Genomic DNA, 12,449 nt, shown 5'->3' on the forward strand with positions numbered 1-12,449 from the left:
ACACCTGGAGGGTATGGAAGAGCAGGCTGCCTCCGCTGCTCGCAGCAACGAGGTTGTGCCACAGCTGGGAGACGAGAGCAAGCCGCACGAGGGTGAACTAGCCTCCTCAACAGAAATATCCACAGATCATGCACAAACGCTGCCTCTGCAGGCAGAACTGCTGTCCCAAAGCAACGCAGGCTGAAGGGTGGAAAGAACAAAAGGTGCTGTGGAAGTGCAGGGACAGATAGATTTCTAACATACACAAGGGACAGTGAGGTGAGATAGCAGCTTGGACCAAATGAAAAGAGAGGGATTGATCTAGAACGTGACAAGGAAGAGAATGTGGTAAAAAAGCATACTACTGCTGAAAATGTGCAGTGACGCTAAAGTTCATGTGCCTTTTGGGCTATAGAAGAGCTGTCCAGGACAGGCCATGAAACATTTGAAGTAGGACAGCATGAAAGTGCAGAGAATCCTGCTTTGACTCTAGGACAGGATGGATCAAGATGTAGAGACCCCACACCACTCTCCCATTACATAGGTAGGCTCAAACATAAGACATCGTTCAGCACCAACATCAATTTAATTCTTCTCTCTTCGGGACAGGAACAGAGCAGATAGCCCTGGGGTTACATCAGCAAGTGGAAAGAGGGGTAAGGGACAAACCGAGCTGGGAAATCCCAGCTAAACATGCAGGCGACAGAACCACTCTACTCAAGACAGCCCCGACCTGGGTGGCAGAAGAGTGTAATCCTTCCGAGTCACTGAGGTGCTGTCCGCTCAGCCGCTCAAAACTGCAACCCGATGGACAGGTCCAGGCAAGCAACACCACGTCTTAACTCCTGCTGTTCTGTCCTTTTCCTAAGAGGCAGCAGGTTACTATGGCCCTATGCAGCCCCAGAAGTAGTGAAGAAAGCAAGTCCAAGACTGTGAAACTACAGGGTCAACGCGACGGCTTTGGCTGTTGTGTTCAGGATAGCGTTAGAAACAACTGGAATGTCTCTGGCGACTCTCTGAAAGGGTGGCATGTTGGGTCCTTCCAATGTGTCCAGGATTCCTGCAGGGAACAGCAAACAGGGGAGAAGGGCAGAAGTTAGTTCAGATGCAGATGGCACGTTTCTTCTTGTTTTCTGGCCAGTTAATGGCTGATGGTGGCAGAGCCCAGGCCTTGGAGGTGATGGGAGGCGACATCTAGTCCCCAAAGAATGAACAGTATAGACGCCTCCATCCAGAGGTGTTCACTGCATACAGATCAGAGTGTATCCCTGGGGCAGGGAAGCACAGATCCTTTCACTTCCGAGGTGCCCAATCCAGTCCTCTGTCATCTGACCTGAACGTAGACACTGCGAGAGGTGTAAATCCTCTCTCCACCTCGTTCTAGCACGTATCCTGCTCTTAGACCAATTGTTTGCTATTGTGTTGAAATACCCTTGCAGGCTTACATCAGGAGCTGCAGTTGGGGGTGCAGTATGGAATTTTTATCACTGCAATGCAAACATAAGCCGTGGTTGGCAGGAAGCACGCATACTGCTGCAAGTGTTCTCCAGTTCCTGTCAATTACCCTCTCAAGACTGATACTCAGTCCCGGAGATCCTTGAAGAAAATTGCTTAGACTATATTCTACCCTGTTTCATGTGCTAAGAAGTTGCAGATCAGGGCTCAGAACCTTAGCCATGAGAACAGATCCAGGAAAGAACAGCGTTTACCTCTAAAAGGACTTGAAATGCTATGCTGTAACCGTAAATTATGCAGATTTGAATTTGATTTTTTTTTTTAAAGGGGACTAATAGTTTGCTAGGAGAAAAACTACTACAACAACAAAGAGAAAGAGGACTTGAATCTGTATAGCCTGGTAAATAGCACTGACTGCAAAAAATGCAGGTTCTGCTGTCCGTGTTGTACAACACAAGATAGAAAAGCGTTATGCAAAGAAGGAATACTTTTATGACATTTCCTGATCAGGATAAAGCAACCTGATTTCACCAGCGTTCAGGAAGGGACTAGACATCTGCACAAGTTGCAGTAACACTTTACTTGTGGGTAAAGACAAAGCTTTGTGCCTCACAACTTATGTCTTTAGTACTAAACTCAGCGCACAAGGACTACCCCATGTCAACCCACTGCCCTGCTTTGACAGCTTCTGCTAACAAAGCTGGTGCTGGCCACTCTTGGATGTGAAACTGGCCCAGGTGCCCTCAGGTCGGGTCCACACTGCCCACCCTTTTTGTCAGAACGAACAGCAGCTCGCCTTCCCCCACATCTAACAGGGGCTCCCTTCATCTCTCCCTTGCTTACCTTCTACCACCTTGTGGTAAGCGAAGTGCAGATAGAGGAGGAAAAGCATATGCAGAGCAGCAAGAGTCCCACACAGGATGAGCCGCTGCGTATGCCCCACGGTGCGCGACACCAGCACAGCAACCTAGGGGAGAGGTGGAGATCAGAAGGTTTGAGACCAGTTAGCTGCTACGTCGGCCTCTGGCGTTGCAGTCAGGTGCACACAGGAGGATGGGCCAAGTAGTGAGCGCCAGTGGAAACAGCGCTCAGAGCCTTTTCCGCAGTTTGCACCAGCAAATTCAGAGTAATCTGACATTGTTTTGAGTAAGTTAATCTTGCCCTATCTCACCAGGAATTCAGGAGGCTCAGGCAGGACTCCCCGCAGCAGCGGGTCTGTAAGGGAACAAACCTCCTACAGCTGTCACAGCGGGTGAGGACGTTAAGCCAGGCATCCCTTCATTACACCAGTAGCCTAATGACCCAGAAGCGTTAGGCTGCACTTCACAGCAGCCTAACTGGCTGTGAAATGAACTGCCTGGCCCACGGAACAGAAAGCAGGAAACTTCCCTCCCTTTTTTGTCCCCAGAAGAGGAGGGCTTCAGGGTGCCTGTCACCTACCATTCGTAGTGTAGAGAGTCCACCAACGACCAACCAGAAGATATAGAAGAGGGAATGGAAGTGGATATTATAGGTGACAAAGAGAGTGATGCAGTGTCCAAAAAGACCATAGCCCTGACAAAACAAAAACATTCACGTTATAAATGTCACTCTCACACAAAGGCCCACTGAGCACCAGCAGCCTATTCCTGCAGTGATTCACCAAAGCAAGGCTTTGCAAACTACTCATTCAATGCCAAAGAGTCAACCAGCACAATTTCAGTAGCAGCTCACGCCCAGCTAATCTGTCTGAAGGAGTCACAGAACGTCAGCGATTGCAACAACTTGGGAAACAGAGGAAAGAACTTCTGATTCCAGAGAAATGGGAATCTCCTGTTTGTTTGTTTTTTTTAACCTTTGTGCCGTCCCTGAGTCTGGGACAGCGCAGGTCAGAAGAGCATCCTGGATCTTCCAGGTTGTCCCAGTGCAACAGGACTACGCTGACTTACAAAGACTTTTCCAGAAAAACTCACAGGCCACCCTCCCACTGGAGCACCATGCAGACAACACCGATCTTGGGGCAGCCCCCCATACATACCAACAGTGACAACATCTGCACCATCGTGATTTGGGCATTGCACAGATATGCCAGGAAATAGATGAAAGAGGAGACGCCCAACCAGTATCCAAAGCAGGTGCCGATAGCAGTGCCCATCAGTGTGCCTTCCCTCTGTGGAGACAGCATCAGGATGAAGAAAACTCCAAGAAGTGACCTGCCAGCACCCAAATTCCACCTCGAAGTACCCAGAGCCTTTCATAAGCATTATCAAATAGCTGGCTAACAGCATGCAGGACACCACACGACCTACACCCCAGCTCTCCCAGCAGAAGAGCATCAAGACTTTCTGATGCAACATTCCTCCCCTCCCCAAGCCAACAGGCTCTCAGATCTAAGCTTTTCAGGAAGATGCTGTTCTGTTATGGGAAGTTTCCTTTCCATTTTTAGTGTCGTTTTGTCATTCCCAAACCTAGTCAAACCCCAGCTTGTCATCGAGACTCGCCGTACAATGATGGTGTCCGAGGTCTTCATCCCATGCAGAAGGATGGCCACCAGTGTGAAAACCAGCATGAGGGGTCCATAAAGCTCACCTGCAATCTTCTACAGGGAAAGAGAGAGGAAGGTTTGGTCAGTGCTCCCAGCTACCAGGCTCCCCACCCCAGGTGACATGACGATTATCTTGGATAGTTTATCACCTGGTCACCTGAGAAGTAACAGCAGTGCCACTGCTGACTGGAGCCAGACGGAACAGGCTGTGTGAGGAGGAGTCAAGGTGGTGTTAAATGAATGCAGAAAGGGGATAAGTGAATTCTAGAGGTCTCAAACTGTACCAGCATTAAACGTAGCAGCAGAATGGGGCTTGGAACAACTACGGGAAGGGGTTTACCATCATTTACATTTTCAGGGAGGTAAACACCTAACAAACTCAAATCCTTAATAACACAGACTAATTAAGTTTTACAGGGTGTTCGTGGGACACTCACTTAGACCATGGAGTCTCATTCAGCAAAAGAGAACTCACCTGTGGGAAATTAATCATCTTCACGGGAATCATGGACTCCAGCAGTCTGCGTTACAGCAAAACAAGGAATGACATCAAAAGCAGGAATGACAACGAGTTAGTAAGATGCTTCAGAAGTAAGAGACCCCATACATGCATCACCAGTGTTTCCTGCTGTGGCTTATAGGCCTTACGGGAGTGAGTCCTTCTAGGGGGTCATATAAGGTAACTAAAGAAAATCTTACTGTCAGCGAGTTAACTTTGCTGGGGAGGACTCAAAGGTAATATTTAGGGATCCACTCAGGGATGAGTGATCGCTGAGAGAACAGCGGGAAGTAAAAACACCTTTCTTCAGCCAGCCTCAAGAACTTGGCCTTTTTGGACAGCACTACACTGCCATCCCAACAGAAGCCACGTAAGCCAACTGAGTAGAAAAGGCTGAAGACGTCCTAAAGCCCTTTTTACTTTTTAAAATTTTTCTCTGCTGCGAAGCTCAGCTCGGTGACAGGGCTGCCGGTGTTTCTGGGGGCCCCGATGAAGACGAGCGGGGCTCATCACGGTGTGTTTCTGTGTCAGGGCCGTGCCACGAAGCCCGCAGCCCACCTCACGCTGCTCTGAGGGACCCCGCACGTCCTCGGGCAGGGGCTGCCCACCTGGCGCGCACTTGGACAGGCTCCACGTCGAAGTACGGCCGGAGGATGTCGATGTTGGCGTAGAGGCTGAAGGCCTTCGAGGCTTGCCTCTTCCCCACCTGCCACACCTGCGGGGAGAAGGCAGCGGGCAGCAGCGGGGCCGGGGCCGGCCGGGGGGCCGCGGCGGGGCCTGGCTCACCTGGTCAGCGACCTGCCGGCCGAGCTGCCCCCGCAGCCCCTTCACGCCCAGGAACTCCCCGTCCTCCTCCTCGGCGGCCCCCGCCTCGCCTTCCTCCTCCTCCTCCTCCTTCATGCGCTGGTGCATCTCCCCCATGTCCTCGAAGCTGGAGCCCGACGTGTCGTCCATGTTCTCCATGTCGATGACGGCGGAGCCGCCGCCCTGCGCCGGGGCACACGGCATCAGCCCCCCGCCGAGCCCCGCCGCTCCCCCCGCGGCCGCCCGGCCCCACCTGCATGTTGTCCTCGAAGCCTCCCCACTCGGCAGCGCCGCTCCTGCCGCCGCTGCCCGCCGCCACCGGCCCCGGCCCCGGCGCGGACATCGCGGGCGCCGCGCTGGCTGCTGCGAGCCGCGGGGGGCGGCGCCGCTGTGACGGCTCCAACGCGGCTCTCGCGGGATGGCGGCGCCGCCATCTTGTGTGCGGCGGGCGGGCGGGCAGGGAGGGGAGGGGAGGCCACACGCGGGCGGGCCGCCGGCCCCTCGCCTCTTCCGCCCTGCCGCCGCCACACGGGCCGGCCCCGCGGAGATGGCGGCCAGGCGGGGCACCGACGAGATGCGGGAGCGCGTGGTGCTGGGCGAGTTCGGCGTCCGCAACGTGAGGGGGGCGGCGCGGCGCGGGGCGGGCAGGGCAGGGCGGGGGGTCCCGCCGCGCTCACGGGCTGTGCCTCCCCTCAGGTGCACACCACCGACTTCCCCGGCAACTACCCCGGCTACGACGACGCCTGGGACCAGCAGCGCTTCGAGGAGGTGGGCAGGTGGCGGTTGGGTGCCACAGTAGTGGCTCGATGCCACACGGGTGGCGGTTGGGTGCCATGCGGGTGGCACTGTGTGGTGACGCCCCGCCTGCCCCCCTCAGGAGTTCCGCGTGGACGTGGTGGGCGAGGAGGACGGCGTGCTGGAGTTCGACATGGTGGGCATCGACGCGGCCATCGCCAACGCCTTCCGCCGCATCCTGCTCGCCGAGGTAGGGCCGCGGGGTGGGAAGGGGGGATTTGGCGATAGGCGGATGGTCTTGTGTCGAGTCAGCCCTTGGAGCTCTGGAAGAGGAGTGAAATTTCTTTTCGTACCTGTGTCCAAGGAGAGCTGGGACCTTAGGAGCCCAGGCGTTAGCACTCGTTGCTCTTGAGGATGCTGTTGGTAACCTCTGGGGGTTGTTCTGCCCTCCATCTCTCATGCTCACCCCTTTTTTTAAAAAAAAAAGAAGGGAAAGGGGGTTTATTGGATAGCCTCTTTTGGCAAGAATACCAGTGAAAAGAGTCTGCAGAGCAATTATTTATGGGAGGGAAGGGACGGTGAAAATAGGACCGCTCTGTCTGGATATTCTATTGGTAGGTGGTTTGACTCTTATCTTAAGTCAATCTCTTGTTTCCCTGAGGTACCAACGATGGCTGTGGAGAAAGTCTTTGTGTACAACAACACATCCATTGTACAGGACGAGATTCTGGCTCATCGCTTGGGCCTTATCCCTATCCGAGCTGACCCTCGACTCTTTGAATACAGAAATCAAGGTGAGAGTCTTGGATTGAATACACATATTGAAGGTTGAACCCAAAGGCAGAAACTGGGGTCACGTAAACTGAGCAGAAGTGTGATTCCACAAAGACTCATGATGTTCTCTCCTTCCCAGGAGATGAAGAAGGGACAGAAATCGATACACTGCAGTTCCAGCTGAAAATAAAATGCAGCCGAAATCCTCAGGCAGCCAAGGAATCATCTGACCCTAATGAGCTGTATTTCAATCACAAAGGTAAGTTATCTCCCTGTCCTAAAATTAGGAGTTGTTTTTTCTTTTTTTGTTCTGTTCTTGGGAGATGGGATTTGGGTGTTCTCTCAGGCCTGTGAACAGAGACAGCTGATTCCCTCGTTCTGCTAAACTCAACTTTTGTCACCCCCAGTCCTGTCCAGTCCTGTTTTGTGAGACAGCAGCGGCTGATGCTTGTGGCTTCTCTTCACAGTGTACAGTAAGCACATGACGTGGGTGCCCTTGGGGAATCAGACAGACCTCTTTCCAGATGCTGACTTCCGACCTGTTCACGACGACATCCTCATTGCACTGTTGCGACCTGGCCAGGAAATAGACGTGCTTATGCACTGTGTCAAGGGTATAGGTGAGTGCTGGGTCCTGGGGCGGGGGGGAGAGGAGTGTGTGCGCTCTGACTTGGGCACACCTGTGTGAAGGGGAACTGTGGAGAATGGGCTTTCCCCCAGAATTTCAGGCCCCGCATCACTGCACTCTCGTTCCCCGAGGCCTGCCCTCATCCTTAACTCTTAACTGTTTGTGCAGGTAAAGATCATGCCAAGTTTTCTCCTGTGGCCACGGCTAGCTATCGACTGCTTCCTGACATTACTCTCCTGCAGCCTGTTGAGGATGAGGCAGCTGAGACGTTGCAGAAGTGCTTTTCCCCTGGAGTCATTGAGATCCAGAACATCAAGGGTACTTTCTTCCCTGCTCTAAAGCACCTCGTTCCTTACAAGTCTTAGCAGAGACTGATTAGAGACTAGAGACAAACCTTGTAGATACAAAACCGTGTTGTGATGTTGCTGATCAGCAACAGCTCTTGCTATTCTGAGCCTGGGCTTGTGGATGAGTGGCTGTCAAATGCAAATGCATTTGCTGATGAGCTGGGATCTCCCTGCGGTGCTAAGGTACTGTGTGCCTGTCTGTGGAGCCCTGCGGTACAGCGTCCCAGTGCAGTTCAGCTGTCTGTGAGGCTGGGTAGCAAGCTTGTTCTTTTTAGCAGCTGAGCATGGAGAGGGCTTGCGTCCTGACCGGGGGTACATACAAGCTTTGTGTTTGGGTTGGAGACTGTTCAAGAAGACCCGTTCTATCAGGTTGGAGTTTCATATTAGGCATGTGTTAATTCTTTATATTTGTGACTTTGCTGCCTCTGCTGATGGGAGAGTGCTTGTTTGAGGGGTAGGTACCTTTTGTGACTCCAAGGCATCCACCTGCTGCAGGTGCCCATCGTGTTTTGTCCTTTTCCCTTTTAGGAAAAAAGGTGGCAAGGGTAGCCAATGCTCGGTTGGACACGTTCAGCAGGGAGGTTTTCCGACATGAGGGTCTGAAAAACCTTGTGCGCCTGGCAAGAGTGCGAAATCATTACATCTGTAAGTGTGATTTTATTTTCACAGCAGAGCCCTACTCTGGTTTGTGCAAACGAGCAGAGACTGGCCAGCGTGCGTATCTAGGTCTGTCTTCCTTTCACCCTGACATTATCAGTCTTCCTACGTTCGTGTTCCAGTGGGGAACTACTGAGACAAATCTTTGGCGCAGCTTTGGGACCAAATGTGTTTGCGTTTCTTGCCGGCACGTGTAACCTCTTCTCTTCTGGCTGCAAAGGTCTGGCTTGCCAGAAGCGCAGTGCAAAGGAAGATGAGGGACAGAAATGCTGGAGCCAGGTGTGGGCTGAAGCTGCGTGGCGGTGTGCTGACTCGTGTCTCTGTGCAGTTTCAGTGGAGTCTACGGGTATCTTGCCTCCAGACGTGCTGGTGAGCGAAGCCATCAAGATACTGATGGGCAAGTGTCAGCGCTTCCTGAACGAGCTGGACTCTGTGCCTATGGAGTGACCAGGGGGCAGCTGAGAAGCTTCTTGCACCTGCCTGCAGGAGTTGGTTCCTCTTCCGTAGGCAAGAGGTTTGAGATGGGTTTGAGACCTCAGACCATCTCTTTAAACTTTTAAATTGTTTGGAATGAGCCTCAGTGAGGAGATGGACTAAAATAAAAGCTTTCCTTTACAGCTGTCTGCTTCTGTGCTGTTAACAATTGTGAGGCTGTAATACGCGGAGAAGAACGTGGCTGCAGGTCTGAAGCTGAGTAATAGCGTTTATTTCAGGTTGCAAGCAGTGCGTGAAGAGGACTGATACGGCAGCGTAGTAGAGCACTTGGCAGCAGGTCAGTGAGATCGTGACAGGTCGCCGTCAGTCGGGGACTGTTCTGGAGGTGTCAAGCTCTGTGGTCGCTTACAGGCTGTGTTGTCATGTAGTGCTGGGCTTCTCTGTATGGTGGGGAACGTGGAGCTGAAAACATGCTCTGGAAAAACTGTCTGTCCCCTGTAAGTATCTCAAGCTACGGCATTTCTCTCCTCTGTTAGTTTTGACTACTCTGTTCTCAGTGACTGAGTGTGATTTGGGCTCACCTTGAAGCAGAACTGAGTTTCCTGGGGCACGGTGGAGGGCAAGTGACAGTTCACATGCCCGTCTGCACCGAGGGAAGCCTGGGATAACGTGCAGGTTAGCAACGTGGTGAGCACTGCTGGCGGCACCGGGGAGTTCTCGGCTTGTGAAAGTCTCTCTGGACATGCTGATAAAAGAACAGGGACACCAGAGTGGGCTGGGAGTGAGGGTGTGTTCCAGCTGCCTAAGTTAATTGGCTCGAGTGCAGGAAATCATGCTTTCTCTGTACTGGTGTCAGTGGGATGTGGGTACGCGCACTGTGTACATACATCGTGACAGATGGCGGGGGCTGCCCCGTAGGGAGCGTGCGTGTTCAGGGCAAAGCCGGTGCTGGTCTGGAAGCAGGGCAGGAACAGTGGGTCACCCCTGGTGTCACCTCCCTGTCCCACTGCTGCAGGCCCATGCTTTGCCTCCAGGGTGTTCAAGCCAGCTGTAGTGGCTTGTTGGGAAGGTGGCTGCATCCCTGTAAAGGCTGGTCTGTGGGCGCAGTCAGTGTTCCATCAGGGTGCTTGCTGGCTCTTGCACCTTTGTGCTTTCAGCAGTTTTGCAGGAATCTGGGCAGGCAGATTTGGAGCCCCAAGAGCTAGGCCTAGGTCAGTTCTGTAGTCTGCACCTTCTCGGGTAGCGCTCCTTACAGCCATAGCCGAGTGACCGTCCCCGTGCTTCTTGCTCGTTTAAAACTCAGTTCAGTGATGCAGACCTGTCCCTTGCGTATGAGCTATACAAGGTAGAAGTGAGGGCGGGTGTAAGCATTTCAAAGTTCCCTTCCCTCAGCTGGGGCTAGGCAAATGGCCTATCAATGCCATTTAGGTGTTGGTCTCTTTCCAAAAATAGTAATTTTGAGGTGGGTCTTTTCAATTTAAACAAGCTGAAACAGTGTCCCTGCTGAGCAGGGTCACAGCTGGGGCCTTGGGAAAAGATTTTGTAACAAAAACTTAGTGAAGGGTCTCAGGGGAGAGGCTATGGCCTTCCGCTATGGCAACACCCACCCTTTCAGCTCTGCCTGACAATGAATATGTTAATGCAAATCTTCCCTTGCTTTCCAATGTAATTAGCTAGTCTGGAATGGTGCATCCCTTCCCTGATGAGGTACGCTGACTATCATCACCTGTGCTTCTTTTTTTGGCAGCTGGAATAAGGAGTGCTAAATACAAATGAAATCATGACACCAGGGGTATGAAACTGGAATAGCTTTACTGACATTCAGAGGTGTAACACAACCAGTTCAGAGACAGCTTCAGATTTCAACATTCCTACAAAAAAAGGTTCTAAAAACCATTTTAAAAAAAAAACCCCTTGTGTCTAGCATGAAGTCACAGAATGTTAAAACAACACAATAAATACACCCAGCCTTTGCTACAGCCAGGAGCCACGTTAGCTCAGAGGTTAAAAAAGTTTGAGGCCAGGAAGAAAGTGGAGGGTGCTGGTGGAACAGCGGGGCAGGAGGGTGAGCAGATTCCCAAGGCCTGCTCTTCCTTTCTGTGCTCCCACCCTTTCCACCCCAAGCTCTTCTGTCTGGTCTGCCCAAGCGGAGACACCCCCTTCTTCCCTGACATGGTTTAGTACCGGTTCTAGCTCCATGGCCAACCTGCCAGCTAGCTCAGGACAGACAGTGAGTAGGGTGAATGAGCCGTTTGTCACGTAAGAAACACCAGCTTTGTGGACTGGCGTTTGCTAGGAGTCCCACCTCAGCTGAAACCCACTTTCTGGCCTGGCTCCTCCCTGTAAACTGCAGTCTAACCCCCGCCCCTCCTGCCCCACCACCTTTCTCTGACAAGGACCAGGCTGGGTAAAAACTCAGGCTCCTGCCACCGCCACAGCGATGGGGGGGAGGAGATCCCTTTTGGTTTGCAGGTGCTTCAGCTATTGGTCCAGATTTAGTATACCCTGCACTGGCCATGATCAGGGTGTGGTAAAAAGAAAAAAGTAAGGAAAAAAAACCTGTCCTGCGCCCCCTGAGGGATGGCCAAGAAAGGCTGGCAGAAAGTAAAAGCCTTCCCTTTGGCTCTGGGTAGAACAAGCTGTACGATCATATATATACACACATACTTATGTATATATATATATGTATGGTGGCGTCTGCCTCCGAGAGAGGAGCTGCACCTTAAGAAGACCGATCTCGAGGAGATCCTAGAGCGCTGCAAGGCTTCCTGGCACACAGCCCTCAGCCCAAGGCTCTCAGCAGCCGGGATGGAAACGGGCTGATCAGAATACAAGTCCGCTAGGGACAAGTGTGATAGGCGTGGCGGGAGTGTCTGATGCCTTCCCTGCAAAGCCTGGCTACGAGCACCCAGAGAAAGGTGAGGGCAGCCCCCTTCACACGCTGCACTACTCTGCCTTTCGCATTAATCCTAAACCCCAAGAGATGAAGAAGTGGAGTAAGAGTGACCCAAGGCTACAGGATGACCGGGCTTCACCTAACAGAGTCTACGGGCTCAGCTCCCCCCTTGCTGCAGAGATGCAAGGGCTGAAGATGCTCATCCAGTGGAGGGGAGGGGAAGGAACAAGAGAAAGCTTAACAGACTGGGTCAGATGCCACTGCAGGCCCCATCCCAGCGTCGGGAGGAGAACGGGACGGGACCTGTAAGGGCTTTATTCAGACGAACGCTGATGGAGGCGATGACGAGGAGAATCTAATGTGCTTACTATGAGAAGAGACAAAACATAAGGTAGGAGAGGAGAGAGTTGCAGCATCCCAGGCTCAGGGCTCAAAGAGTGTATTAAGACCTTCTCCATCCTCGTTTTCTAGCACATCTGTCTCCAGTGATGGCTTCACCTTTTTGAAGAGAGACGGCAGGTTCCGGATATGAACGTCCTTGCGGAACTGCTCCCCAAGGGGCTTCTGCAGAGGACAGAGAGGCAGGCATCAGCCATTACTGCCCTCGCGGCCCCGCTCGGCTCAGGGGCAGGCCCCGGGCTCAGCAATCCCACACTCGCATTTTGGGGAACCTCAGGCCTGGTGTCTCCCAAGTGCCAGGGCATCAGGGTAATAGC

The 12,449-nt window shown here is 52.7% G+C and overlaps 3 protein-coding genes across 8 annotated transcripts in view; 1 reads left to right on the forward strand and 2 right to left on the reverse strand.

Moving 5' to 3' along the window:
• Positions 1 to 546: 546 nt before the first annotated feature.
• Positions 547 to 5,666, reverse strand: YIPF3 (Yip1 domain family member 3). The gene is made up of 9 exons (XM_035555796.2): positions 5,515 to 5,666; positions 5,244 to 5,444; positions 5,066 to 5,172; positions 4,434 to 4,479; positions 3,920 to 4,012; positions 3,452 to 3,583; positions 2,875 to 2,988; positions 2,278 to 2,401; positions 547 to 1,039 (listed from the first exon to the last, which is right to left on the reverse strand). Exons 1-9 carry the CDS (start codon positions 5,602 to 5,604, stop codon positions 918 to 920), a joined length of 1,029 nt encoding a protein of 342 aa, XP_035411689.1. The 5' UTR covers positions 5,605 to 5,666; the 3' UTR covers positions 547 to 917.
• A 51-nt stretch (positions 5,667 to 5,717) lies between these two features.
• POLR1C (RNA polymerase I and III subunit C) lies at positions 5,718 to 9,020 on the forward strand. 2 transcript variants are annotated; one of them, XM_035555772.2, is made up of 9 exons: positions 5,718 to 5,877; positions 5,958 to 6,029; positions 6,139 to 6,246; positions 6,658 to 6,790; positions 6,910 to 7,029; positions 7,238 to 7,390; positions 7,567 to 7,716; positions 8,274 to 8,390; positions 8,623 to 9,020. In XM_035555772.2, the coding sequence occupies exons 1-9, from the start codon at positions 5,809 to 5,811 to the stop codon at positions 8,847 to 8,849; spliced, it is 1,149 nt and encodes a 382-aa protein (XP_035411665.1). In that variant the 5' UTR covers positions 5,718 to 5,808; the 3' UTR covers positions 8,850 to 9,020. The 2 variants fall into 2 exon arrangements, with proteins under 2 accessions (XP_035411665.1, XP_035411674.1); XM_035555781.2 differs by having other exon boundaries at positions 5,719 to 5,877; positions 8,731 to 9,020.
• Positions 9,021 to 11,984: 2,964 nt separating this feature from the next.
• The window catches only part of XPO5 (exportin 5), a 28,002-nt gene continuing 27,537 nt past the window's right edge, over positions 11,985 to 12,449 (reverse strand). For all 5 annotated transcript variants that reach the window (XM_035555765.2, XM_035555757.2, XM_035555748.2 and 2 more), the window contains one exon: positions 11,985 to 12,297. In XM_035555765.2, the coding sequence (XP_035411658.1) occupies positions 12,157 to 12,297 (141 nt within the window). In that variant the 3' untranslated portion in view covers positions 11,985 to 12,156. The remainder of the gene's footprint in view (positions 12,298 to 12,449) is intronic.

The sequence above is a fragment of the Cygnus atratus genome, chromosome 3, assembly GCF_013377495.2.
Source record: "Cygnus atratus isolate AKBS03 ecotype Queensland, Australia chromosome 3, CAtr_DNAZoo_HiC_assembly, whole genome shotgun sequence".
In the NCBI taxonomy this organism is placed as follows: Eukaryota; Metazoa; Chordata; class Aves; order Anseriformes; family Anatidae; genus Cygnus; species Cygnus atratus.

Coding starts and splice junctions, on each gene's coding strand:
- YIPF3 (XM_035555796.2), bottom strand. CDS start 5,604: ATGTCCGCGCCGGGGCCGGGGCCGGTGGCGGCGGGCAGCGGCGGCAGG. Junction 4,480..5,065: donor CCTGTCCAAGTGCGCGCCAG/GTGGGCAGCCCC, acceptor GCTGTAACGCAG/ACTGCTGGAGTCCATGATTC. Junction 2,402..2,874: donor GACTCTCTACACTACGAATG/GTAGGTGACAGG, acceptor CCTCTCCCCTAG/GTTGCTGTGCTGGTGTCGCG.
- POLR1C (XM_035555772.2), top strand. CDS start 5,809: ATGGCGGCCAGGCGGGGCACCGACGAGATGCGGGAGCGCGTGGTGCTG. Junction 6,030..6,138: donor ACCAGCAGCGCTTCGAGGAG/GTGGGCAGGTGG, acceptor TGCCCCCCTCAG/GAGTTCCGCGTGGACGTGGT. Junction 7,030..7,237: donor GCTGTATTTCAATCACAAAG/GTAAGTTATCTC, acceptor TTCTCTTCACAG/TGTACAGTAAGCACATGACG.